Genomic DNA, 26,040 nt, shown 5'->3' with positions numbered 1-26,040 from the left:
AACTTAACGAGGGCCCGGCGCCGCATATTTATAGGGCTTGGCCGCGCTGTGATTGGTGCCTGCTGGCGCCCTCCCCTCGCACCCAAGCGCCCTTGCGCCGCTGCCCGTGCCAGGTCTCAAAAGGTAGTTGTAGCTGGGCGCTGGAAGGTCCCACTTTCTTGCCGCGAGCGCTAAGGCACCCACCCAGGTAGCAACCCCCGTCGACTCGTGGAGACAGAAATACTGGGGAAGGGTCTGGCTTTGCTGTCCATTAATATCAGAATGCTACTTCCTTTTTAAAAAACAGGTCTTTTTTTGTCGGGGGCGAGAGAGCAGTTTAAATGAGGCAATCACACAACCCAAAGATTTTCACCTGAAACTTCACCGTGACCGGAAACTAGTTTACAGCCCGCAAACCGACACAGAATAAGGCGCTGTGCCAGCAAGAGCAATCCACATCGTCCGAGCTCTGCTGGGATGGCGCTGCCAGAGGCTTGCGAGGCCTACTTTGTGGGGCTCTCGAGGACGCCATTTATACGGGTACGTCACCATCATTCCAGGGGAAAGCATTGTTAGGACACTTGTTTCTAATCAGCAATAAATATAAAAGGTTGTGTATTAAATGCCTTGGGGTTTAGAGATGGGAAAGCGAGGGAGTGTAGGCGTTGTCTGCCGGTTTGGGACGAGTTCGCATTCATGCCATTGCCTTTCCCAGCAACGCTGGAGATATGCCTGGTGAAGACCTTTTATGTATTTTGGATAAAAAATCGTAAAAAGCACTAATAGCGTAAAACTCGCTAATACCGCAATTAACACTCAGCTGCATCTGTGGGAAACAATATGAAAGCAATTTCTGCATTTGCAATTTATTTCTACAGCTCAGTGCACCTCACGAATTTTGGGTGCCTTCATCCTTACAACATACCCCATACAAGCGTCGTTTTTACTCTGTTCGCTGTCAGCGGCTGTATAGAGCATTTAAAAGAAACTGCAACCGCTACGATTTCACTTTGTAAATCAGACAATAAAATGTCCCTCTCAATTCTCTGCGCGGTCGCCTAGCAACAAGGAGAGGCAGTGACGTTTTGTTGCCGCGCAAGCGCACCGGCAGTTTTCAAACAAGTCCGCACCGGCTGAGTTGAGCTGAACTTCCTGGGTTCCCTTCAAAAGACTCCAGGAACTCGTTTCCGATTTGTGACTAGGGATGTAGTGGTATCGGGCGCACGTTTCGCCCATCTTCTCCACATTTTTCTACTTCCTAGTGTCTTGGGAGTCTTTATTTCTTTTAATGCAACACGTAGTTTCTAAGAATTTGGAAAATAATTGCAACTATGTGTCTTAGTTTAAAGGATAGTCAATTATGGTACACAGGTAAACAAATCTCCCTCCAAGACTAACATTTCCTAAGTGAAAGCAAACTTTTTTTAAACAGCCTTCCAGTCAAAAGCATCTTTTAAAGTTGCATTAACTGAGCTTTAAATAAGATAGGAACACCACCGAAATGAAGGCTGCTGAATCTGTTTTCTTAATGGCTGCTCAGTATAATGAACTCAAATCTATCATAAGGTAGAATCTGGGCTACCTCCTCTATACTAGAAAAGGGTCAACTTCGTAGCCTCTTGAAATGTTAATGGGAAGATGAGGTCTTGGCAATGGGAAATGACTCCCTTTTCTCTCCGGAACCCAGTTTTAGGGTTAAGTCCACACAGCTCCACAAGGAGAACTTCTGGGAGCCATTGGGACTGGTGCGCTTTTGTATCTAGGTGTGGGTCTGGAGAATTTGAAGTCACCGCCATTTTGTATCTGGCAAAATGTACTCAAGGCATTAAAACGTTAAGTTTCAGAAAGCTCCAAGTGTAGACAACAGCATAATACTTAACAAAAAGGTGCCTAATTACAGGAAATATTTCTGCAAATTAGTGTAATTTTGCTGTGCCTGAGATTGTCTTCTAGGCGTCAAAGGAGTTCCTCAGTCAACTTGAGCAGGATCTCGTTTTTCCAAGGTTTCGGAAATTTGTAACCCAGTACCAGATTATCGAGGAATGTAAAAAGCATATTATTGGAAGAAATATTCCCTCAATTTTCTCTCTCAAGAACTAAGATATACAGAATTGGGGAACTACAGTATCAATAAAGTCAATGTCTACTTTTACGAAAAGGTAAGGTAATGCTCAAAACATTGTATTTACATAAAAATCAAGTTCAAGAAAGACCTAAGCAAAAATACTGAAGAGCCGAGGATAGAACGTAATAGCCAATGAAACTGCAAGATTGTTGAATAGTTTTTAAATATAGACCAATCAGAGCCTAGAGCATGACAAACATTTTTTTCTCATCCAATCATTACACTTTACCTACTATAAATAAGCCGTGCTAGCCGGCGATACGGTTGTGTTTGGAATGTCTGTAGGGACTGGTTCTGATGGCTCGTACTAAACAGACAGCTCGGAAGTCCACCGGCGGCAAGGCCCCGCGCAAGCAGCTGGCCACAAAGGCGGCCCGCAAGAGCGCGCCAGCCACGGGCGGCGTGAAGAAGCCCCACCGCTACCGGCCCGGCACGGTGGCGCTGCGTGAGATCCGCCGCTACCAGAAGTCCACCGAACTGCTAATCCGCAAGCTGCCGTTCCAGCGCTTGGTGCGCGAAATCGCGCAGGACTTCAAGACCGATCTACGCTTCCAGAGCTCGGCCGTTATGGCGCTACAAGAGGCGTGTGAGGCCTACCTGGTGGGGCTCTTCGAGGACACCAACCTGTGTGCCATCCACGCCAAACGTGTCACCATCATGCCCAAGGACATTCAGCTGGCGCGCCGCATCCGAGGAGAGCGGGCATAATACTGCCAAAGTTCATTAACAAACCAAAGGCTCTTTTAAGGGCCACCCACATTTTCCCATGAAACAGCTGTAAAGTACTACCAATTTAGTAATTTAATAGTGGTTTAGAATCAAAGGCCTGTTTGTAGACAACATTGAAGGTTTATGGATGATTGCCTTTATCTTAACCTCAGGACACATGCAAACTGCCCCTTTACAAATGTTTAGTACTTTAAAAGTTGTAACAAACTGTACAGGAACTCGATAGAATTGACATTTAAAGAGCGCTAAATACAGACTCGAGCAGTTGTAGAAAACAAGGTTCCTATGGCCAGAATTCTCACCTGCTTCTGGTCGGCTTGCCTTTTACACACGTGCGGGCAATATACGACTGACTTAGAAAAAGACCTCCGCGCACTGTTCTGGGCTGCTGGAGAGCAGAGATTGAAGTGGTGGCTCGACGATATACTGAGAAGGCCTCAGGGCAGAGAGGCCCAGAAGCAGAGACGGGTGTTGCTACATGCACTTAGGCTCTGAGTGGCTGGGATTCTTGTGCTTGACCTGCCACTGTGGGAATAAAGTTGGGTATAAACCCTTTCACCCCAAGAACGTTCCACTGTCATTTTTTCGGTTTCACTGAATCCATAGTGAATTTATCCGGGGCTGAAACCCATTGACTGGCAACGCAAACATGAACAGGAATATAAAGAGCATTATCAAAACATGATTAGATATCATTAAAAGAAACCTGGCTTGTCACTCAACTGCTCAATTTACATTTCTTTGATCTTGGACATTTTTTCGATTACCAAAATTTATTATTGTGAAACGATCTTTTTGCTTCCTTATTCCTTCCATTTACAATGAATTACAGCATAGGTCATAGCAACATAACCCGGTTTACGAATCAAAGTCCAACCGTCAAACTGGGTCTCTTCTCCCTCCCAGCCTCCCCCCACCCCCGCTTCCTTTGTGTTCCTGCGGATTGGAGGGATTAAAGGAGGAAACTGTTGGCGTCACATCTCCCGCCTCCGCAGCAATCCATTCTCTAAATCTGCAGGGGGGTGGTGGGGACAGGGGAAGACATAGCTATATAAGGATCAGCTCTCCTGTTTTTCCTGGTATCTGCTGTTGGGTCGCTTTTAAGTTCAGTTATGTCCGGACGTGGCAAGGGCGGGAAGGGCCTGGGTAAAGGCGGCGCTAAACGCCACCGCAAGGTGCTGCGGGACAACATCCAGGGCATTACCAAGCCCGCCATCCGTCGCCTTGCCCGGCGCGGAGGGGTCAAGCGCATCTCCGGACTCATCTACGAGGAGACCCGCGGGGTGCTGAAGGTGTTCCTGGAGAACGTGATCCGGGACGCCGTCACCTACACCGAGCACGCCAAGCGCAAGACGGTCACGGCTATGGACGTGGTCTACGCGCTCAAGCGCCAGGGCCGCACCCTCTATGGTTTCGGCGGCTAATGTTTGTTTTCATTACCAGGACCTTGTATTTGCCAACCAAAGGCCCTTTTAAGGGCCACCCAACTACTCAAAAGAAGAGTTGTACTATTCATTACCTAACGAACTTGATTCTGCACCTAAAGCTGTAGTTCAAGTCAACAGTAATACTGATACATCTAGAGTCCGAGTTGACGAGAGTTAAACGGCAAGATTCATCCGTGCAATCACATAACTGCCTCATTTTAGCTGTATTACCTTCACTCACCACATTCACCGGGTGAGGGAGTGAATGCTACTCCAAATCGTTAAAAGTGGAAAAGAACCTGTATGGTAAGCCCTTTGCTTCCAGGTCCAGGAACAAAGAGAAATATTGTCCAATTAGCAAGCCCCATCTGTGGTTATCAACCAATCAGAACTGGTGATCTCATTTTCCCCGCGGAGAGCCAGACTGGGATGGAAAAGCAGAGAGAAACGCCAAAGTTCTGGTTTAAAGTATTTCTATGATTTGCATCTCTTTTTACGGATTATGAACCACATGCAGAGATAGCTAATCATGTTCTGATAGCAGCACTGAAATTATCGTCACTAATAGGATGACTTGTCTCAATTGAAAATTCTGAAATAATGGGCAGACGAGGACACTGAAGGGCCAGAAATCGCAAAGCGCTGGATTCAGGGAAAATTTCAATTTGATGTATGGAGTTTAGGGTGGAATCTCCCTACGGAAATTAGGGTGATGGAGATGTTCCAAAATTAGATTGTGCTGATCATTGTACAAGTAAATATACTAAAACTTATTAGATTGTACACTTAAAGTGGGCTAATCTTATATAAACTGTATGTCAGCAACGGTGTTATATCTCCAGACAGGGTGGCAGGAAGTGAGTTTAGTAAGGTAGGCACCTGTGGTCCGTGGTTGTGAATGGCCTCACCTGCTAAACTTGGCATTATGGGCTTGGGCTAGTCACTTATTAGTGTCCAGGGAGGAAGAAATATCTTCTACTCCCTGAGGTTCTAGTTGATCTAAGGATCAAGTTGACAGGAGCCAGATTAACAACAACAAAAAAAACAGTTTAATTCCCTATTCACAGGAAAGCCATAGACATGGGTTCCAAAGAGAGGGACAATGAGGTATAGATTATCCTGAACCAAGGGAGAAGGGGTTGGGGTCTGAGATTTTAAAGGAGAAGGGGAAAGTAATTCACAGAAATGTTTTGTCACATTCCTTCCTATCTTTCACATTATAGTTCACATTGTAACATTATCTATGGTGATAGCTCTCCTCAATGGGCATTTCCTCTATCTGAATCCTTTTTGTGTATGTAAGTCCGGGGAGAGGAAATCCGGGGCAAAATACCTCTAAAACCAAAATGAGTGAAAGGGAGAAATAAAGTTTAAAATCCGTTTATTGCTCACAAACTGCAGTGTGGGGCCGATTCTCTCCTACTCCAGCAGAAGCCAAAACCGGCCCTACTCTCACCTCTCAGGTACAGATGGCCCAGGTAATTACCCATTGATATGGAGATGAACTTCTCTCCACCCCTCAGGAATGATGCAAATGCACTAAAGCCACACTTCTTTCCACCTCTGAACGCCTATTGATATGCAGATGTAATAAAGCGAGGCGAGATATTCTGGAAATGTTACAATTTTACCCACAGTGTAGTTGTGGGGTGGGGGTTGGGGGAGGTCAAAGTATCTTCCTCTTTGGACCTTAATGATTTTCTGCGCAAAATAATCTGCATGTCAAAGTGGCATATCCCAGGACTACTTGCTCTGGACCCTTACAGTAGCCACAGAAGGTTTTTAAGCAAAGATGTCTTTATTCAATTTTGTGTTTCGGTAGTATATTACACTTCAGCTGGAGGAGGGACATGAATTCACTTGAAGTTGGCTAGTAAAGAAACAGCTTATTCTCATCTATAGACATATTTACTAATAAATGTGTTTGTTATTGTGAGGTAGGGCTAGGACATGGGACAAGCATCATTATTTTTCCTATGATGAAAAGTGCTAAGATTTAAATAGTATAGTAAGAACAGTAGGGACTCCATCTTAAGGCTAAGATTCATTTAAAAAACCAGGTAGTTAGTATAAGAAAATAGTAATTTATCCTCCATTTGCCCCATGGTCCCAAGCACATAAACCGGTGAGAATTATACCTGGGGCTTGCCTGGGCTTACCCCCACCTTTATCTCTAAACATCCCCACCCTCCCCCAAGGCTGCAGGCCGAGCGGATCCGTCACAGTAAAAGGCACAACGCTCTGCACCACGCTGCTGCCCTCTCTTTGTCTCTGTCTCCCTGTTCCCCTGCTCTCCCTCCCTCTCTCTCTCTCTCCCCCCCACACCCCTGGGGCAGCCACTTAATCTTTCAGATAATAAAATCTCTTGCATGGGCCTGTGTCTCCTGAGTGGTCCTGGGTAAGGAGGGTCGCGGCGAGATACCCTTTCATTGGTGCCGTGACTTCGGATGAGGCTCTCCCATTGACTTAGCTCTTCCTCTGGGAACCTGAGCTGCTCTGGGAACCCTCACTGCCCGATGCTCCTCCACGGGCTCACCGTTCATTTCCCCGGTCGCTCGTCTTCTCGCCCAACACCGGCCTTCGATTTGGTGAGTCTCCCCTTCATGGTCGACTTAAATGTCCCTTTGGAACCTGGGAAGTGACCGTTGAGTGTCCGGCACTCCCAAGGGCTCCTCTGGGAGAGGGGCACTCGTAACCACGACTTTCAGAGTTATGGTTGATCCCCATAGTCGACCCTTTTCTGCCTCCCCATGGTGAGAATCCTTATCCACTGAGGCCTGGTCTCCCTTTATCTATGTATCTACTCTACTCGTAAACTCCTGGTACTAGGTACCGAGCCTCCTCAGTGTTTTTGCCTTGACCCCGCAGTTAGAGGTGGTGACGACCCCCCTAACTGTGCCTGGTCTTCTCCGTGACCTTCTCTTCTCAATTGCTCAGGGACGGCTCAGCGACTTCTGAACAGTCTCGTTTTCACCATGGGATCTGCCCCCACCCCATTCCTGCAGGTTTCACCGCAAGGGGCTTACTCAATAATCTAAAGCCCCTCCACCTCACTCCAGACCTCAAACCTGTTCTCTACTGTAATGAGATCTGGCCACAATATCCCTTAGACAATCAGTCTAAATGGCCTCCAAATGCCTCTTTAGATCCTAAAATCCTCCTCAACTTATACAACTTCTGTGAGCACATGGGCAAATGTAAAGAGATCATATATTCAAGCTTTCTCCTACCTCCGAACCAAGCTCTCTCTGTCTCCCCTGCAATTCTAAACACCTACTACTTGCCTTAAAGTCCACACCCCTAAGCTTTTTTCATGCTCCTAAATATCCTCAACTGCCTATAAAGCTCTTGTACCCTCCTGGCTCATGCCAGGAGCTCTGTCCTCTCACTGTATTATTATGAATAAATTAAGTGTAGCAAGTGAACATCTTAATAATAATTGTGTGTTAAAGTGTGTATACCTACAAACAGCCTGAGAATCTTTGTGGTAACCTGAAACCTTAAAGTTTTGCTAAGTTTAGACACATTTTGTGCTTAGTAAGATTGGGCTGCAAAGCACATGGTTTCAGAAATTATAAAATGTGTTAATAAATTTGTCAATCTAAAGAATGCTGGTGTAACAGTTTACAATAGCCTACTTCTCAGTGTTCACTGAAAATTAAGGTACCTAATAGTTTTAAGTTCCAATTAAAACTACTTAAAGTAATAAGGAAAACATTTCTACATGCTAAAGATTGTGTCTTTTGATAAAAGAAAGTAACTTTGTTCTTGAAAGGGTATCTCACCGCGACCCTCCTTACCCAGAATGACTCAGGAGACACAGGCCCACGCAAGAGACTTTATTATCTGAAGGAGAGAGTGGCTGCTCCAGAGGGAGTGGGGGGGAGGGGGGGGAGAGTAGAGGGACAGAGACAAAGACAAATAGAGGGCAGCAGAGAGAGAGATAAGACTGCATTATTGAAACAGTACTTTTCTCTAAAATCACCCTAATTTTTATTAGAAATAGCCAGATTAAGAAAATAATTGACAGTTGGCTTGATTATTTGCGTAAGTGCAGCAAGAAGAGCAATTGATTACATGGGATCTTTTAAATGTGCTTTGCTGGAACTTTTTGTAAGGAATTTCAGATTGAACTTCTAAGGGCTTCTTGAGGCCAGAAAGCTAACCCACACTTGCCATCAGGTTGTGCCTGCAGTACCTGTAGATTTGGGTGAATTCCTCTCTTCTTGAGATTCCTAAGACATTCCTGAGGTTCCTGCACCTGCCAGGAAGTGACCTTCCTTACTCACCTGGTAAGGCTGCTGGGAACTCTGTAAGCAAGGTACCAGGCCAGTTCTCCTAAGGGGCTTTGTTGGCTTTATAAAGTCAATCTTAGTTCCTTAAAGCTGTCTGTTTATATCTGAGTTTACACACATGTCTCTCAGGTATGACGTTCCAGTCAAAGCTTTGGTAATATAACCAGTGTTTTTAATTGGTCCTCTTACAAGGAAAGCAGATTCTTATTGAACTTGTGCAAATAAACATACTGCCATGAAATATAAAAATAGCGTTTTTAAATTCTGGAGGGATCAGGTAGAGAGAAAGACAAAGTTTCAATTCTGCTTATAAAGGCAGTCATTTACTAAACTGTTGTCAGCTTAAGAGAAAAAGCTTAAAACACTTTATCAACAACGTTTGAAACAAAAAGCCACAAAATTATCTTCCTTAGATTACTTAATCTTATGTAACTAATACCTGTTCTGCTGAAGTCTACTTTAATAGTTTAGGAGTAATAAAACAGTGACTATGGATGACAAAAGAGTTACAAATGACAATGGTTAAAGATCTGATGAGAGCTTACTGTAAGACAGTTGTCATAAAGAGATTTGGATATTTCTGTAACACAAAACATTTAGTAACAAAGTTTAGCATCATTTCCTGTGACAGTGCCTTCTAGGTAATTAAGCAGGTAAATAAGCCAAATTAGCCAAATATTTTCCTAAATGAGAAAAAATTCCTCAGACATATTCCATGGGCCCTCTGGAAAATATCAGAGTTAACTAGAGGTAAAAGCACCTTTTTGCATTTGATTTTGGGAAGCTGTTAAAAGTTTTAAGGCACTTGCTTAAATAGTTACTCACATTAGACAAAGCTACACTCAAGCATTTTTCTTTGAAAGATTTAACAGATACCATCAACTTAAATGACTTTAGGTAAACTTAGGCAGCTGATAACTATAAGGACATGTCTATTCAGTTCAACTTAAGTTAGTATTAATGCTTAATATATTCTATTAGAATTTTCTGGAAGTTTTAGAATGCCCAATTTTTGCAAGCGCTTGTCTTTAAATTAATTTTTATTAATACTATCTGGAGGTAGAAAAATACTTTTCATTTACACACTTAGACACAAACATACAGATTGAGACGTAATGGTACAGGGAGAGGACAGACAGAGCTCCTGGCATGAGCCAGGAGGGGACAAGAGAGCCCGTGGTGGTGCATTGTCTAGGAGTTTTATAGGCAGTTGAGGATATTTGGGAACATGAAAAAAGCTTAGGGGTGTGGACTTTAAGGCAAGTAGTAGGTGTTTAGGATTGCAGACAAGACAGAGACTGAGAGCTTAGTTCGGAGGTAGGAGAAAGCCTGGATGCTGGAGTCCAGCTCAAGCGGGGTGGGGGGTGAAGCCCAAAAGGATGAGACGGAGTCGGCAAACGGAGAGACAGGACACGGAGTCAGATGGAGGTGGTCTCTCGACAAAGTGCTGATGACAGCTTTATTTATACCATTTTGCACAAGGATATGATTATTTTTTATTATTCTGATGATTAATTGGTATAGGCAGTTGATTAATAGGTATAGGCAAGCTTTTTCCTTTCTTTTTCTTTCTAATCTATTCATGGTTGGTCAGGTGTTAGACAGGTGATTGTTTTTCTGTTCCTTGACCGAAACTTTTCCTATAACATGTACTCTATTGTGTTTTACATTTCTATGCAACACAGTTTCTAAGTAGTGCATGTGACCATAGGAGCCTGCAGTATGTAGCAGCGACTATGGAGTCTATCAGCTCAGGGTGAAATACAGGTCACCTAGTGCCACAGTTAGCTAGGATTCTTTCCCACAAAAATATTCTTAGCAGCTTTAATAAATTTATAATCACTCTAAAATCATAAACTCATATCTTCACTTTATACCCCTTTATAGGGCACAGTAGGCAGCAAACTAAATTTCCCCTTCTTATCCACATCTACATTTCTCTTTCTTCTGTGTGGATACCAAAATCTCCCTGACATATGCTACACAGGTCTCTATGACTCCACTACTGCAGCGACTAAACAAGTTCTTGCATGGTGAACAATGCAAGGACATTCATATCATAGAAACTGTTTCTGTTTTAACTACAAACCTTAAACTATAAACAGCCAAGTCAAATACGATGTATGATTATTCATTTGACTTTTATACTTTATATATGAATCTCATAAATGTTATTGTAGTAGATAGATGCAAGATATAGATAGAAAGCATGATTTAGAACTGTAAGAAGGCAAGTGTAGATGATCAGGTTTGTGCCTACAGACCAGGTATTAGTCTAAGCCGAACAAGGGCAACAAAACACCCACAGGTGTAGACAATTTCTCTCAAAACTGGGGGGGTGAGGTTCTAAGCCTCACCTGATGGCCCCCCTGCGACTGTGCCTGTCTTAGGTCGTTCCTCCCTTGAGGAATCTTACCCATCTCTTGCTAACCAGCTATCTTATGGGGCCATACAGGGAGATGTAAAGCTGGTAAGTGAGAGAGAAGTAATATTCTTTAAAAGGTTAGTTTTTCATTTCTTTGCAGATTTATGCTCCGTGGCTTCTATGCCCAGCACTTGTTTTGAAGTATCTTTACTTCCTGGAAAATTATGGTATTTGGTAATCTCACATATAAGGCACAAAATTTAGTAAATGGCTGTAATTAGGAAAGAAGAAAAAAAACTATAGAAGTAGTAGAGGGAAGAAAACATGAGATGATTAATTGTCAACAGGGTTATTCCATTCAACATTCTCTCATAACTCTATTTCTAGAAAACTTTCCATCACTAGTTTCACTAGCATTGTAAACAAGGTGGGCATTCTCAGTGGAAATGGGGTGGTCAATGTTTGACTAACAGTAGGTTTCGGTACTTTATGCCAAGTTCGCCATTTGGCCCCCGCTTGTTCCATTCTTCAGGAGCACTGTCCTGAAAAGCTCCTGGGAAAGTAATGTTCTCATCTTTTCCACACTGCTCAGCAAAGGTTAGCTTTAGCCCTTGGAAACAATGCAAGCAAAAGCAAAGCCAATAGTATAATGGAGAATAACAAAATCAAGGTGGGTAATAGAGGGAGCCAGCTGCGAAGGCTCTTGCCTTATGGGGGTCTTCTTCCAGCCTGAGCTTCGCTGCACAGCTTGAGTAGCATGGCTCCCAGCACCTGGATATATGGGATCTCTTTCCGTCTGCCCATGTGCTCACAGAAGTTGTATAAGTTGCAGAGAATTTTAGGATTTAAAGAGCCATTGGGGGGCCAATTAGACTGATTGTCCAAGGGATATTGTGGCCAGATCTCATTACAGTAGAGAACAGGTTTGAGGTCTGGAGTGAGGTGGAGGGGCTTTAGATTATTGAGTAAGCACCCTAGTGGTAAATCTGCGGGAATGGAGGGGCCAGATCCCATGGTGAGAACGAGACCGTTCAGAAGTTGCTGAGGCGTCCCTGAGCGATTGAGAAGGTCATGGAGAGGACTAGGCACAGTTGCGGGGTTGAGATGAAAACGCTGGGGAGGCTCAGTACCTGGAATTTTCGAGTCGAGTAGATATGTAGATAAAGGGAGACCGGGCCTCAGTGGATGAGGATTCTCACCATGGGGAGGCAGAGAAGGGTCGACTGTGGGGATCAACTGTGACTCTGAAGGTCATGATTAGGGGTGCCCCTGTCCCAGAGGAGCCCTTGGGGGTGCTGGACACTCAACGGTCTCTGAGCCTCATCCGAAGTCACGGTACCAATGAAAGAGTATCTCGCCACGACCCTCCTTACCCAGAATGACTCAGGAGACACAGGCCCACGCAAGAGACTTTATTATCTGAAGGAGAGAGTGGCTGCTCCAGAGGGAGTTGGGGGAAAGAGAGAGAGCAGCGGGACAGAGAGACAGAGACAGAGAGGGCAGCAGAGAGAGACAGAGAGAGAGGGCAGCAGCGTGGTGCCTTTTATTGTGGCAGATCTGCTAGGCCTGTTGCCTTGGGGGAGGGTCGGGATGTTTAGAGATAAGGCGGGGTAAGCCCAGGCATAATTCTCACCCGGCTTATGTGCTTGGGACCATGGGGCAAATAGAGGATAAATTACTATATTCTTACAGTTCTAAAGTACAGCTGTTTATTTAGAGAACACTGAGTGTAAAAAGAAAGTTGTAGAAAATTTGTGAAAGAATTTAATATGGTCATGATGTGTGAAATTAAAGCAAATAAGTCTCAATATCAAGTACACAGCAAAACTAGAATTCTTTGTTAAACCAACAAAGATTTATTATTAGTTAACTGCTAATGTTGAAAGATTGCAAAGTGTTCTCTAATTGTTTTATCAAAGCAGTGTCTCATGTTTTAAGTCTCAATGAGTTGTCTGAGTATTTAAGAAAATGAGATTTTAATATAAAAAAGACTAAAAGCTAAGCTTTATTAACAACTCTGTAACCTTCTGTTCTGCCTTTAAGATCTTTTATTGTCATTCGGGTTAAATAGATAAGTATTGTTTCATAGTGACTTATGATTCTATTTAGGCAAGTGCCTTAAAAACTTTAACAGCTTCCCAAAATCAAATTCAAAAAGGTGGCTTTTACCCCTAGTTCACTCTGATATTTTCCAGAGGGCCCCTGGAACGTGTCAGGAATTTTTTCTCCTCATTGAGGAAAATATTTGGCTAATTTGGCTTATTTATCTGATATATAATTACCTGCTTAATTACCTGGAAAGCACTGTACTGTCAAAAAGAATGATGCTAAACTTTGTTACTGAATGTTTTGTGTTATGGAAATATCCAAATTTCCTTATGACAACTGTCTTACAGTAAGCTCTCATCAGATCTTTAACCATTGTCATTTGTAAGTCTTTTGTCATCTATACTCACTGCTTTATTACTCCTAAACTAGTAAAAAACTAGATTTCAGCAGAGCAGGTATTACATAGGATTAAGTAAACTAGGGAAGATTTTGTGGCTTTTTGTTTCAAATGTTGCTCATAAAGTGTTTTAAGCTTTTTCTCTTAAGCTGACAAACAAGAACCCCAGCATCAATTGGAGTCATAACCTGTTCATGCTAATAATGACAAAAATGTGGGTTAAACAGGGGCAGTGATACCTCATAGAAAATTATGTGAGCACATGTAAAAAGAACTTTATTAATTGTATAGCAAATATTAATTAACACTGTATAGCAAATGGCACCTAACAAACACTTTTTATTTCTTCAATTAGGGGAGATATATGAATGCAGAGAAGAAATGAATGCAAAAATAACTGAAAATGTAAATCAGCCCAAAGAAGTTATGAAATATGGAATGTCTGATCTTCCTGAGAGTGGTTGATTACTGTGTAAATACTGTCCAAATCCAACCCATCCTGGTTTGCTGCACATTGATCATCAAAAGGAGATCATTATGATGCCAGGGTTCTTGTTTGCGGAGCCTTTTTTTTGTGAAGAATGAGCTTCGCAAACAGTAAAGGTAGGAGAGCAAGGTACGGGCTTTTATTTAGAGATAAAGTGACAGAATAGAGCTCCTGGCTCACACCAGGAGGGGACAAGAGAGTCCTTAATGGTGCATTGTCTAGGGGGTTTTATAAGCATCTGAGAATTTTTGAGAAAATGAAAAAGCTTAGGGGTGTGGACTTGTTAAGTGGTCCCTGAATATTTAGAATTTACTTAACACAAGCAACTTCCTCTGATGATTTCTCCCTGAGATACCAGCATCTCGGTCTGGGAGCATATGAAACAAGGCCACCTGCTCAGCCCCCAAGGTGGGCCGAGGCATTGTTTGCTAAAGAGTAAGTGAAGAATTTCTAACGTCTTAACTTCTTGGGTATTAAAATGCAATCTTATCTTTAAGGTGGAATCCTTCCTGCCTTTTACTGTGTTGTTTATGCCTGGGCTTACTTGCTAAATTAGTTGCCTAGCTTGCAAAATCACTTCATCAGATCTGAAGGAGGAAAGACAACACATAGGCCTGGGCCTTTTAGTATGCTAAAGTGAACCTTACACATGATTATAAATGGTTAGCGTAATAAAACATGTGCTGCTCTTCTTTATCTGGGGAACATTAACTGATTACACTGAAGAATGATTCTAGTGCTCAATGTTTAACATAGAGTTTTAGCAGGGGGGTTTCCTTGCATGTAGTTTACATTGCTCTGACTGCAAATATCCCACACTGCCCCCTCCCGAGGCCCTCACCCTACTCTGACTACATCCTCGGTCCCTGTCTCAATTACCTCAGTGGAAGAGCCTCAATAAGGTGTTTTAGCTTGTTCATTTTATTTTTTGAATCATAAAAATAGAATTTAATTCTATTACGGGCCTAGTATATATACTGGCAAGTCATGATTTGCCATGGATTACCTTTGCTTGGAGAAGTGTGAATGAGAGGATGGCAAAAAGTCTGTAAATGAGATGTTATGATTAATAAAAATCTGCAGATAATTGGAATTCTGCATTCATTGTTGATTCGAATTCTTCTCCTAAAAGGTCCCCTTCCTGGACATATAATTTATTTTTTACTTTATCTTCTGGAGTCAGGGTCTCAATGGATAAGCCTAATTCCTGTTTTGGCTTTGATATAAATAATTTAGTTTGGCGTTTGAAAGATTACTTTCAGCATCTTAATTAAGGGGAACACAATACTTTGAAGCAGTCTCAAACTTGAGTGTGCACCAAAATCACCTAAAGTACTTTCTATACATTAGCAATAATGTATGTGGAACTGAAATAGAAAACTCAGACATAATTTGCAAGAGTACAACATGTTCTAAGGATTCTAAATCCAATTATTTCTACTTAATTCGATTTACTCTCTTTTTTCTAGCTTCTTTGGTTGAATACCTAGTTTACATATATTCAGTGTTTCTTGTTCTTTAATATATGCATTTAATATTATATATTTCCCTTTTATTACCACTTAAGATACATCCTACAATCTTCATATGTATTATTCTCATTCATATTTATTTCACGCTACTGTATTCTTTCCTTTATGATATCCATTCTAGTCCGCGGTATTTAGATGTGTTTTTAGCTTTAGTTTCCAAGCATATGGGAAGATTGTTTTATTTTTACTATCTTTAAAAAAATCCTTTGTATTGTTATTTAATGGGATTATGATAAAAGAGTGCAGTGTACACAAACTGATTCTTTGGTAGTTACTGTGACTATTTCTGATGCCAGGGTTGAATTTTTGAAGTTATTAAATGTGTGTTCTGAAAAAAGTCAGATACTATATACAAGTACAGGAATCATAGATCAAGTTTGTTCATTATGTTGTTCAAATCTTCTACAACCATAAGCATTTTTCTATGCTTTTTATATGAATTTCTAAGAGTAGTATATTGAAAGCTTGCCCCACATTGTACACTTGAGGTTCTCCTTCTATTCTGCCATTTATTGCCTTCCATGGTTAGTGGTTGTGTGGTCAGGTGCATACAAGGTCCTGAATCTTATTAGTGAATTTTTATATTATTATATTATGGAGTATCTATAACTTTTATTTTAAGAAGTTCTACTTTGTTATTTTTTTTAATTGGCCCGGTTTTTACTGTCTCTTGCTTCTTGATATTATTACATTTTTATTTATTTAACCTTTAAGTGAATAGTTACTTTATCATCTCTGATACTTTCAAAATCTGAAATTTTATGTCAGAGAGGGAAGGGATCTAAAACTCTTATTTGGAAACGCGATCTGTTTACTCTTTGATTTGGTCGCATTTGTTATGAGTTTATATTTGGACATCCCAAGTTCCTAGTAGAGTGCCTGAAACGTAATAGTTGTTCACTAAATACTGCATAAATAAACAACCAATGTGTGTGTCTAGAGAACTTCTAGATGCTTCCGTCCTGAAGGGACTTATATTTGCCTTCATAAGGCACTAGGTGGCGCAACCAACTCACGTCTCTTAAAGTTCAGGCCGTTTTCTTTGAAACTTTAGACTCTTAGGGAGGTGTGTGTTTAAATCCTTGTGGTAGATTTCTTCTGTCTTCCTCTACAGGGCCCTGCTAAGACAAACAGGTTTTCATATGAATCTTTGCTAGAATTTTCTCTTTTTCTCCAGCCTACACTTTCTCAAAGGGACCTGGCTTTATGCTACTTATCTCCAGCATGGTTTAAGGGCCTAGAATCCTTTATCCAAAGAGGCAGACATTAATTGACAAAGCTCTGAATTTTCAAAATGATATTTGCAACAGGAAAACCAGTCTGATGTGTTTATCACTCTGGTTTCAGCTCCTAGGTTTTAATGTACTGGAAGATTCCAGGGGATTTTCCTTGGCTTCTTGTTATCTGGGCTTCTTGTTGCTAGTATGTTTTTGTATTTTATCCCTTACGTATTTTGCTTCACGAGGGCTTTCCAGAATATCATGTTTTTCCACACTGGAAATACAAGTCCTTCCGTGTCCTTCTCTATTCCCATTAATACTTTTAGCTTGAAATTTTGTCTGAGATTAATATTGCTATACTTACTATCATCCCTTGTGAGGGTAAAATTGTAACGTTTCCAGAATGTCTCGCCTGCTTTTAGTACATCTGCATACCCTCAGATCTGGAGAGAAGTTCATCTCCATATCAATGGATAATTACCTGGGCAACCATCATTGAGTCAGAAACAGAGATTAAGGGGAGGGGGGCTGGCTTGCTTGCTTGCTGGCTACTTCCAGAGCAGAGGAGAAAGACGGCCCGGGCCTGCAGTTTGTGAGCAATAAACAGGTTTTATACTTTATTTCTCCTTTTGACTGACTTCGATTTTTAGAGGTATTTTGTGTGAGAGTAGAAATAGGTTAAATGTAAGAATAGAAATGGGTTAGCATAAGAGTAGCCATCTTTAGGGCCTAAAAGCCATTTCCTGAGTGTGTGAGAACTGAAACTGGGTAAGGCTGGGAAAAACAAGATAATCAATCATGAACACTGGAATAACTTGGTCAGCTAACCTTGGTCAGTAAAACCTACATACCAAGCTTATCGTGCGGAACCACCCTGACAATTGAGGGATGGTCTTACCCTGACCTCTTGCTTAACCCCAGGATGTATGTCCGCCCTGACAATTGAAGAATGGTTTTATCCTGCCTAACCCCAGGATGTAGTATATATGTCTTGCAAGAATAATGTATAGCTGTAGGAAATTACTATGAGTTAAGTGCTTTAAAAATGATATATAAACCCTTGGTTTCGAATGCTCGGGGTCCTTGTTGAAACCCGCTGTGTCGGGCAGACACTTGGTCCCCAGCTAGCTGGAATAACAATAAACCTCTTGCTTGTTGCATCGATCTGCCGTGGCCTTCGTCTCCTCACTGGGGGGGGGAGCGCAGACTGGAATAAGGCCTTTGGGTCTTACATTTGGGGGCTCGTCCGTGATCACGTGCCCCGCCCCCCCCCCCCCCCCCCCCCCGGAGGAACGACAAGCCAAGGATCAGAGGCTTGCCCTGGCCAGGTATTACTGTGTTTGTATCCATGTATGTCTTTTGTCAAACCTGTAAGTACGTTCTGTGTTTAATCAGAAAGTGCCTTGCCGGCTGGTGAGCGCACTCACTGTTTTGTTCGCGAACAAACCTGAAACCTGTATAAGCCTGTAGGGAGCTCCAATCTGTTTCTGGGTCGGCATAGACTTAGGCGGACGCGCTGGCAGGTCGCTGACCAGGGGTCTTGGGAGACTTCCCTTGCCCCCGTCTGGAGGACGAAGTCCTCATCTGTGAGGAAAGTCGGCTGCCGCTGCAGTCCGACAGGCCCTCAACATACTTTCAGGTTTGTCTTCGCGGCCGCAGCAGACTTTTCTCTGTAGGTGCCTGTTTGTTATTCGTTGTGTTTATCTTAGCTTTGTTGCTGACGGAAGAAATGGGGCAGACGCAGACAACTCCATTAGACTTGACTTTTAAGACATTGGGGAGACATAAAGAATAGAGCACACAATCTGTCTGTTCTTGTTAAAAAGAATAAATGGAGCACTCTGGCCTCAGCCGATTGGCCTGGTTGTCAGGTTGGCTGGCCTCCCGAAGGAACTTTCTCTCTTCCCCTTATACAGGCAGTCAAGAAGAAAGTTTTCGGTACCAGATCCCATGCACACCAGGACCAGATTCCTTACATTCTTGTCTGGGAAAACTTAGTCACAGAACCCCCCTCTTGGGTTCAGCCCTTCTTACCCCACCCATCTTCACAGGTTTTTGCGGCCCCCAACGACCTGAAAGAGCCTAAGAAAGTTCTGCCTCCAGCCCCCGATACAGATCTCCTCCTCCTCGATTCTCCCCCTCCATACCCTCCTACCGCTTTCCCCCAACCTGCCGCTCCCCCGGTCCCTATTCCTTCCCCCCCTCTCTCCTGTTCCTCCTGTCCCTCCCATTCCCGATATTCCCCCACCTCCTTCGACCCCTCAGGCCAGTGGAGGGCAGAACGTCGGCCCCGCCAGAGGGACTAGGAGCCGCCGGGCCCCCTCACCAGGGGCCGCTGTGACGCTTCCCCTTCGAGCCCTCGGCGCCCCCTCTGAGGATGGCCAGCAACTCCTACAGTATTGGCCTTTTTCTTCCTCAGCCCTCTACAACTGGAAGACCCAAAATCCCCCTTTTTCAGAAAATCCCAGAGGGCTGACCAATCTGATTGAATCTTTGCTTTTCACCCATCAGCCCACTTGGGATGACTGCAACCAGTTGTTATAGGTCCTGTTTACAACAGAAGAAAAAGACCGGATCCTCCTAGAAGCCCGGAAAAATGTACCGGGAGTCGATGGGCGACCCACTCAGAACCCAGCTATTATAGAAGAAGGGTTCCCTCTGACCAGACCTGATTGGGACTTCAACACCCCGGAAGGTAAGGAGCACCTGAAAGTCTTTTGCCAGGCTCTGATGGCAGGTCTCCGGGGAGCGGTGAGGCGCCCCACTAATTTGGCTAAGGTAAGAGGAGTCCTTCAAGGACCCGATGAATCCCCCTCAGCATTTTTAGAGAGACTCATGGAGGCTTTTCGGCAGTACACTCCGTATGATCCAGTCAGTGAAGAACATAAAGCCACAGTTACTGTGGCTTTTATAGATCAGTCTAGTAAAGACATCAGGAGGAAATTGCAAAAGCGAGAAGGACTGCAGGACAAAACCCTGCGAGACTTAGTACAGGTGGCAGAGAAAGCGTATCATAATAGAGAGACAGAAGAGGAGAAAGAGGGTAGAAAGCTGCGGGAGACTGAAGAAAGAGAGCTGAGGAAAGAAAAACGGCAAGAACGCAACCTCCATAAAATCCTCACCACTGTTGTGAGAGAAACCAGAGAACCTAAATCAGGGCCAGGCGGCAGGAGGAAACAGCTGGATAAAGATCAGTGCGTGTGCTGTAAAGAAAAGGGACATTGGGCCAGAGAATGCCCAAACAGGAAAAAGAAACTTCCGCAGTGGGAAAAAACCACCCCAAAATTCTAACCATGCACGGAGACAGTGACTAGGGGGGACGGTGTTCGGAGCCCCTCCCCGAACCTAGGGTAACCTTAACTGTGGAGGGGAAACCTACTCAATTCTTAGTGGACACCGGGGCACAGCACTCAGTATTGCAACAAACTGACGGACGACTTTCAAGTCAGAAGTCGTGGGTCCAGGGAGCCACGGGAAATAAATTGTACTCTTGGACCACCGCACGGACGGTGGACCTGAGAACAGGATTAGTGTCTCATTCTTTTCTCGTGATCCCGGATTGCCCATACCCTTTATTGGGAAGGGACTTGCTCACAAAAATGAAAGCCCAGATCCATTTCCTGCCAGAGGGGCCACAGCTTAAAAGGCCCACAGAGAATCCCATCCAGATATTGACTGTGATGTTAGAAGATGAGTATAGACTCTTTGAATTTGAAAAAGAGAACCCAGGCGCGGGAGACCTCAACCTGTGGCTAAGAAAGTTCCCCCAGGTGTGGGCAGAGACAGCAGGAATCGGGGAGGCTAAACATAGGCCGCCCGTCTATGTTGAACTAAAACCACAGGCCACCCCCGTAGCCGTTCGCCAGTACCCTATGCCGAGAGAAGCCAGAGAGGGAATCCGGCCCCAGATCACCCAATTCCTCCAGTTGGGGATATTGCGCAGATGTCAATCTGCCAGGAACACCCCCCTTCTCCCTTTCAAGAAGCCAGGCACAAATAAATACCGCCCAGTTCAAGACCTGCGAGAAGTTAACAAGCAGGTAGTAGACATTCATCCCACGGTTCCTAATCCTTATAATCTTTTGAGTTCCCTGCCACCTCTCTGAGGCTGGTATACTGTTTTAGATTTAAAAGACGTCTTCTTCTGCCTCCAACTTGCGCTGAAGAGTCAAGAGCTTTTTGCGTTTGAATGGAGAGACCCAGACGGAGGAGTGACGGGGCAGCTCACGTGGACCCGACTCCCGCAGGGATTCAAAAACTCCCCCACCCTCTTCGATGAAGCTCTCAACCAGGACCTGGCGCTATATCGAGAAGCGAACCCCCAGGTAACCTTGTTGCAATATGTTGATGACCTTCTGCTTGCAGCCGAAACGAGAGAAGATTGCCTGAAAGGGACGGAGAAACTTCTGGCAGAATTAGGAACTCTAGGATATCGGGCATCAGCCAAGAAAGCACAAATCTGTAAACAACAGGTAAGCTACCTGAGCTATGTGTTACGAGAAGGGAAGAGGTGGCTGTCAGATGCAAGGAAAGAGACTGTTCTCCATATCCCCACGCCTGAGACCCCTAAGCAAGTCAGAGAATTCCTGGGGACCGCAGGATTTTGCAGGCTATGGATCCCCGGGTTCGCAGAGATGGCAGCCCCCCTTTACCCCCTCACCAAAGCCGGACCGTTCTCTTGGGGAGAGAAAGAACAGAAGGTGTTTGATGCCATTAAGTTGGCATTGATGTCCGCCCCAGCGCTAGGACTCCCCGATGTGACAAAACCCTTCCATCTGTTTGTGGCGGAGAACAGGGGGATAGCTAAAGGAGTGCTAACTCAGAAGCTCGGACCGTGGAAACGGCCTGTAGCATACCTGTCTAAAAAACTAGATCCAGTAGCCGCTGGCTGGCCTGCATGTTTGAAAGTAATCGCTGCAGCAGCATTGTTAGTCAAAGATGCGGACAAATTGACCCTAGGGCAAAATCTAACCGTGACTGCTCTGCACGCGCTAGAAAGCATAATCTGGCAGCCCCTGCACCGGAGGCTTACAAATGCTCGGATAACTCACTATCAAGCCCTGTTGCTCAACTCTGACCGGGTGACATTCTCCCCGCCGACCAGTCTCAATCCGGCCACTTTGCTGCCAGACCCTGATCTTGAACCCCCAGTGCATGACTGTCAGCAAGTATTAGCCGAAGTCCATGGGTGGCGTAAAGATTTGACTGACCTGCCTTTACCAGATGCTGAAGCCACCTGGTTCACAGATGGAAGCAGCTACCTAGATCAAGGAAAGCGTAAGGCAGGAGCGGCTGTAGTAGATGGAGAAAAGATAGTGTGGGCTCAGCGCCTCCCCGAGGGAACCTCGGCACAGAAAGCTGAGCTCATTGCTCTTACGAGAGCGCTAGAACTGGGGTCCGGAAAGAAAATTAACATCTATACAGATAGCAGGTATGCCTTTGCGACGGCACACATGCATGGAGCCATTTATCAACAAAGAGGACTCCTCACCTCTGAAGGAAGAGAAATAAAAAACAAGCCAGAAATCATGGCACTCTTAGAAGCTCTGCACAAGCCAGCCAAAGTAAGTATAATTAATTGCCCCGCTCACCAACACGGGAGGTCTTACATCTCCGTAGGCAATAATATGGCTGATCAAGCTGCCTGAGAAGTGGCAGCAAAGACTGTAGAAATCTTCCTCTCTGAAACCCAGCCTGAGCTGAGCCTGCCACCCTATCAATATAGCCCAGCAGACTTGGAATTAATCTCCAAAGATCGTACTCGCTATTTTGATGAACAGAAGAGAGCCTGGTGCACCCAAGATAAAAAATCATCCTGCCCCGAGCAACTGCCAAAGCCGTAATTAAACAGATGCACCAGTGGACACACTTAGGAGCGCACAAACTTATCCAGACTGTTTTAAATTCTGGATGGTATGCGCCGAACCTGCAGCAGATAGCTGAATCCGTAGTTAAACCCATGCGTTCCTTGTCAAGAAACAAACTCGCCCGGGAAGAAGAAATGGACTGGAAAATGGGCAAGGGGGAACCGGCCCGGACAGTTTTGGGAAGTAGATTTTACTGAAATTAAACCAGGAAAGTATAAATTTAAATTATCTTCTAGTGTTTGTAGATACCTTTTCAGGTTGGGTTGAAGCCTTTCCGACAAGGCAGGAAACAGCTGCAGTGGTAATAAAGAAAATATTAGAAGAAATATTTCCTCGGTTCGGGATACCTAAGGTAATAGGATCTGACAACGGACCTGCTTTCATCGCCCGGGTGAGTCAGGGAGTTGCTAAGTATTTGGGGACCGATTGGAAATTACATTGCATGTACAGACCACAGAGTTCAGGGCAAGTAGAAAGGATGAATCGAACCCTAAAAGAGACCTTAACTAAATTGACCATAGAGACTGGCTCAGACTGGGTGGTGCTCCTTCCCCTGGCCTTGTTCCGAGCTCGGAACACCCCTACTCATCTCAACCTGACCCCCTTTGAAATTTTGTATGGCTCCCCCGCCCCACTTACTTGCCTGCATGACCCCCTCCCCGTTACCCAGACTGACAATCGCAATTTATATAATAGGTTGTGAAAGCTCTCCAGGCAGTCCAAAAAGAAGTGTGGACCCAACTAAAAGCAGTCTACGAGCCTGGCTCTCCAGAAGCAGCCCACCCGTTCCAAGTTGGAGACTTTGTGTTTGTAAGGCGGCACCGAGCACAGACCCTCGAGCCACGGTGGAAAGGACCCTACTTCGTGTTGCTGACCACCCCAACAGCAGTCAAAGTTGACGGGATTTCTGCCTGGATCCACGCATCTCATGTGAAACCCGTTATCTCAGCCGAGACAGCTGACGACCATCTCGCGTGGAGAGCCCAGTCTACTGAGAATCCTCTCCGGCTTAAAATCACCAGAAGACCCCTAAAGTGACCAGGTGCACGTCCGGAGACACCAGCGCCATTCAGCTGACCCATGCACCGTACCCAAAAACTCTGCTCCAAGATGACCACGTCAGCTGGACAAAGACAATTTACAAAAGCTAAGACTGTGCCGCTCATCTTATATATTTTGTGCCTTTCCCCCATTGCACTCAGTAACCCTAACCCCCATGTTCCTTATCAGCTCACCTGGGAAATAGAGAACTGGGAAACTCATGAAATATACAACCGCACTTCCCATACCAGCCCCTTAGGCACGTGGTTCCCTAAACTGTACTTTAACCTAGACAGAGTAGCAGATTTAGAAAAGAGAGGCGGGAAGGGCAGGAGCCAGCATTCAGGCCCCCCTCTTCCCTGCGCCCCTCAGTTCTGTCCGGTTGGAATGGGAGGGGGAGACTGGCGAGAAAAGCAGCGCCGAGTCTCTGTGAGTCGAAATGGGTTTTATGCGTGCCCGGAGTTTCGAATAGGGCCAGAGAAGCAGCAGTGCGGAGGGGCCGAGTCCCGATACTGTGCACACTGGAGTTGTGTTACCACCAATGACGGGGAGTGGAAGTGGCAAGTAACCCCCCAGCTCGTCACTCTCTCGTTTGTTAAACCGTGCACCCGAACTAGGTATAGCCCAGACTGTAATCTGCTCAAGCTCCAGTTCACAGAGCAAGGAAAAAAAGACACCCGGTGGCAGACGGGGTTAGTCTGGGGCATATATCTTTACCAGACCCCTCCTTTTGGAACTCTTATCCGAGTCAAATTAAAAGTTGAGCCAATAGTTGAGATAGCCTTGGGTCCAAATAAATTATTGAGACCCGAAGCACCCAAAACCCCTAGACAGCCCCTCAAAGTGACACAGCCCCCTAAGTCCTTTCCCCAGAGCCTGAGCCCAGCTTGGACACCAGCCCCCACTATAGCAAGCCAGCCATCCCGGCTTCTTAGTCTGATCAGAGGCGCTTTCCAAGTTGTCAACAATTCCCGTCCCGAGCTAACTCACTCCTGCTGGTTATGCTATGATGTTGCTCCCCCGTACTACGAAGGTATAGCGTTTGTTAATGCTCTCAATCAGTCTTCTGACCCCTCCCAGTGTAGATGGCAGCAGAAAGGACCGAAACTCACTTTATCCTCTGTAAGTGGGCAAGGAACCTGCATTGGGAAAGTTCCTAAAACTTACACCTCCCTCTGCAACAAGACAGAGGTAATAAGCACCACCCCAACTTATTATATTCCCCCCCCTAACGGGTGGTGGGCCTGCCAAACCGGAGTCACTCCATGTGTTCATTCCCAGAAGTTAAGAGAAACGTCTGACTTTTGTGTTCTAGTACAATTAATACCCCGCCTTATTTACCATCCATATGACGAAGTCCTGTCCCAACTAAGCCAGTCTTCGCCCCGAGTCAAACGAGAACCCGTGAGTTTGACTATCTCCCTCTTACTGGGCCTCGGCCTAGGGGCAGCAGGGGCAGCCACAGGAGCATCCTCACTAGTTCTCCAGAATCAGCATTACCACAGTCTCAGAGAAGCTATAGATGCAGATTTAGAAGAAATAGAGAAATCCATATCCACTCTGCAAGACTCTTTAACTTCTTTATCAGAAGTAGTCCTGCAAAATAGAAGAGGGTTAGACATGTTATTCCTCCAACAAGGCGGACTGTGCGCTGCCCTTAAAGAAGAATGTTGTTTCTACGTAGATCATTCAGGAGTAGTAAAAGACTCCATGGCAAAAGTCAGAGAAGGGTTAGCTAAAAGGAGAAGAGAAAAAGAACAAAACCAAGGGTGGTTTGAGTCCTGGTTCAACTCCTCACCTTGGTTAACTACCCTCATCTCTACGCTAGTAGGGCCTTTAATAATCTTAGTATTAATTCTAACCTTTGGCCCCTGCATCCTAAACCGCCTAGTTACTTTTATCAAAGAACGCATTAGCACCGTGCAAATCATGGTGTTGAGACAGAACTATCAGAGTGTTGACCAAACAGATGACCCCTAGTTCATGATTGAAATAGATACAAGAAGAAGAGGCGAATGTGAGAGTAGAAATAGGTTAAATGTAAGAATAGAAATGGGTTAGCATAAGAGTAGCCATCTTTAGGGCCTAAAAGCCATTTCCTGAGTGTGTGAGAACTGAAACTGGGTAAGGCTGGGAAAAACAAGGTAATCAATCATGAACACTGGAATAAGGCAACGGTGACCCTTGGTCAGCTAACCTTGGTCAGTAAAACCTACATACCAAGCTTATCGTGCGGAACCACCCTGACAATTGAGGGATGGTCTTACCCTGACCTCTTGCTTAACCCCAGGATGTATGTCCGCCCTGACAATTGAAGAATGGTTTTATCCTGCCTAACCCCAGGATGTAGTATATATGTCTTGCAAGAATAATGTATAGCTGTAGGAAATTACTATGAGTTAAGTGCTTTAAAAATGATATATAAACCCTTGGTTTCGAATGCTCGGGGTCCTTGTTGAAACCCGCTGTGTCGGGCAGACACTTGGACCCCAGCTAGCTGGAATAACAATAAACCTCTTGCTTGTTG

General features: G+C 44.5%; 2 protein-coding genes across 5 annotated transcripts; both read left to right on the top strand.

Annotated features, from left to right (window-relative positions):
- The first annotated feature begins 79 nt into the window (after nucleotides 1-79).
- On the top strand, nucleotides 80-26,040 carry LOC118913186 (histone H3.1). Of its 4 annotated transcripts, none has more exons than XM_057494361.1 (3): nucleotides 80-187; nucleotides 287-519; nucleotides 23,169-26,040. In XM_057494361.1, the coding sequence occupies exon 3, from the start codon at nucleotides 23,553-23,555 to the stop codon at nucleotides 25,491-25,493; it is 1,941 nt and encodes a 646-aa protein (XP_057350344.1). In that variant the 5' UTR covers nucleotides 80-187; nucleotides 287-519; nucleotides 23,169-23,552; the 3' UTR covers nucleotides 25,494-26,040. The 4 variants fall into 4 exon arrangements, with proteins under 4 accessions (XP_057350344.1, XP_057350346.1, XP_036742925.1 ...); XM_057494363.1 differs by lacking the exon at nucleotides 23,169-26,040 and adding an exon at nucleotides 1,933-2,858 and having other exon boundaries at nucleotides 83-187; XM_057494362.1 differs by lacking the exons at nucleotides 80-187; nucleotides 287-519 and adding exons at nucleotides 6,254-6,848; nucleotides 13,722-13,969.
- LOC118913515 (histone H4) lies at nucleotides 3,756-4,438 on the top strand. Its single transcript, XM_036887591.2, has one exon. The coding sequence runs from the start codon at nucleotides 3,946-3,948 to the stop codon at nucleotides 4,255-4,257; it is 312 nt and encodes a 103-aa protein (XP_036743486.1). The 5' UTR covers nucleotides 3,756-3,945; the 3' UTR covers nucleotides 4,258-4,438.

The sequence above is a fragment of the Manis pentadactyla genome, chromosome 16 (genome assembly GCF_030020395.1).
Source record: "Manis pentadactyla isolate mManPen7 chromosome 16, mManPen7.hap1, whole genome shotgun sequence".
Taxonomy (NCBI): domain Eukaryota; kingdom Metazoa; phylum Chordata; class Mammalia; order Pholidota; family Manidae; genus Manis; species Manis pentadactyla.
Note: the sequence above shows the minus strand (reverse complement) of the source record. Positions and strands in the feature narration are given on the sequence as shown.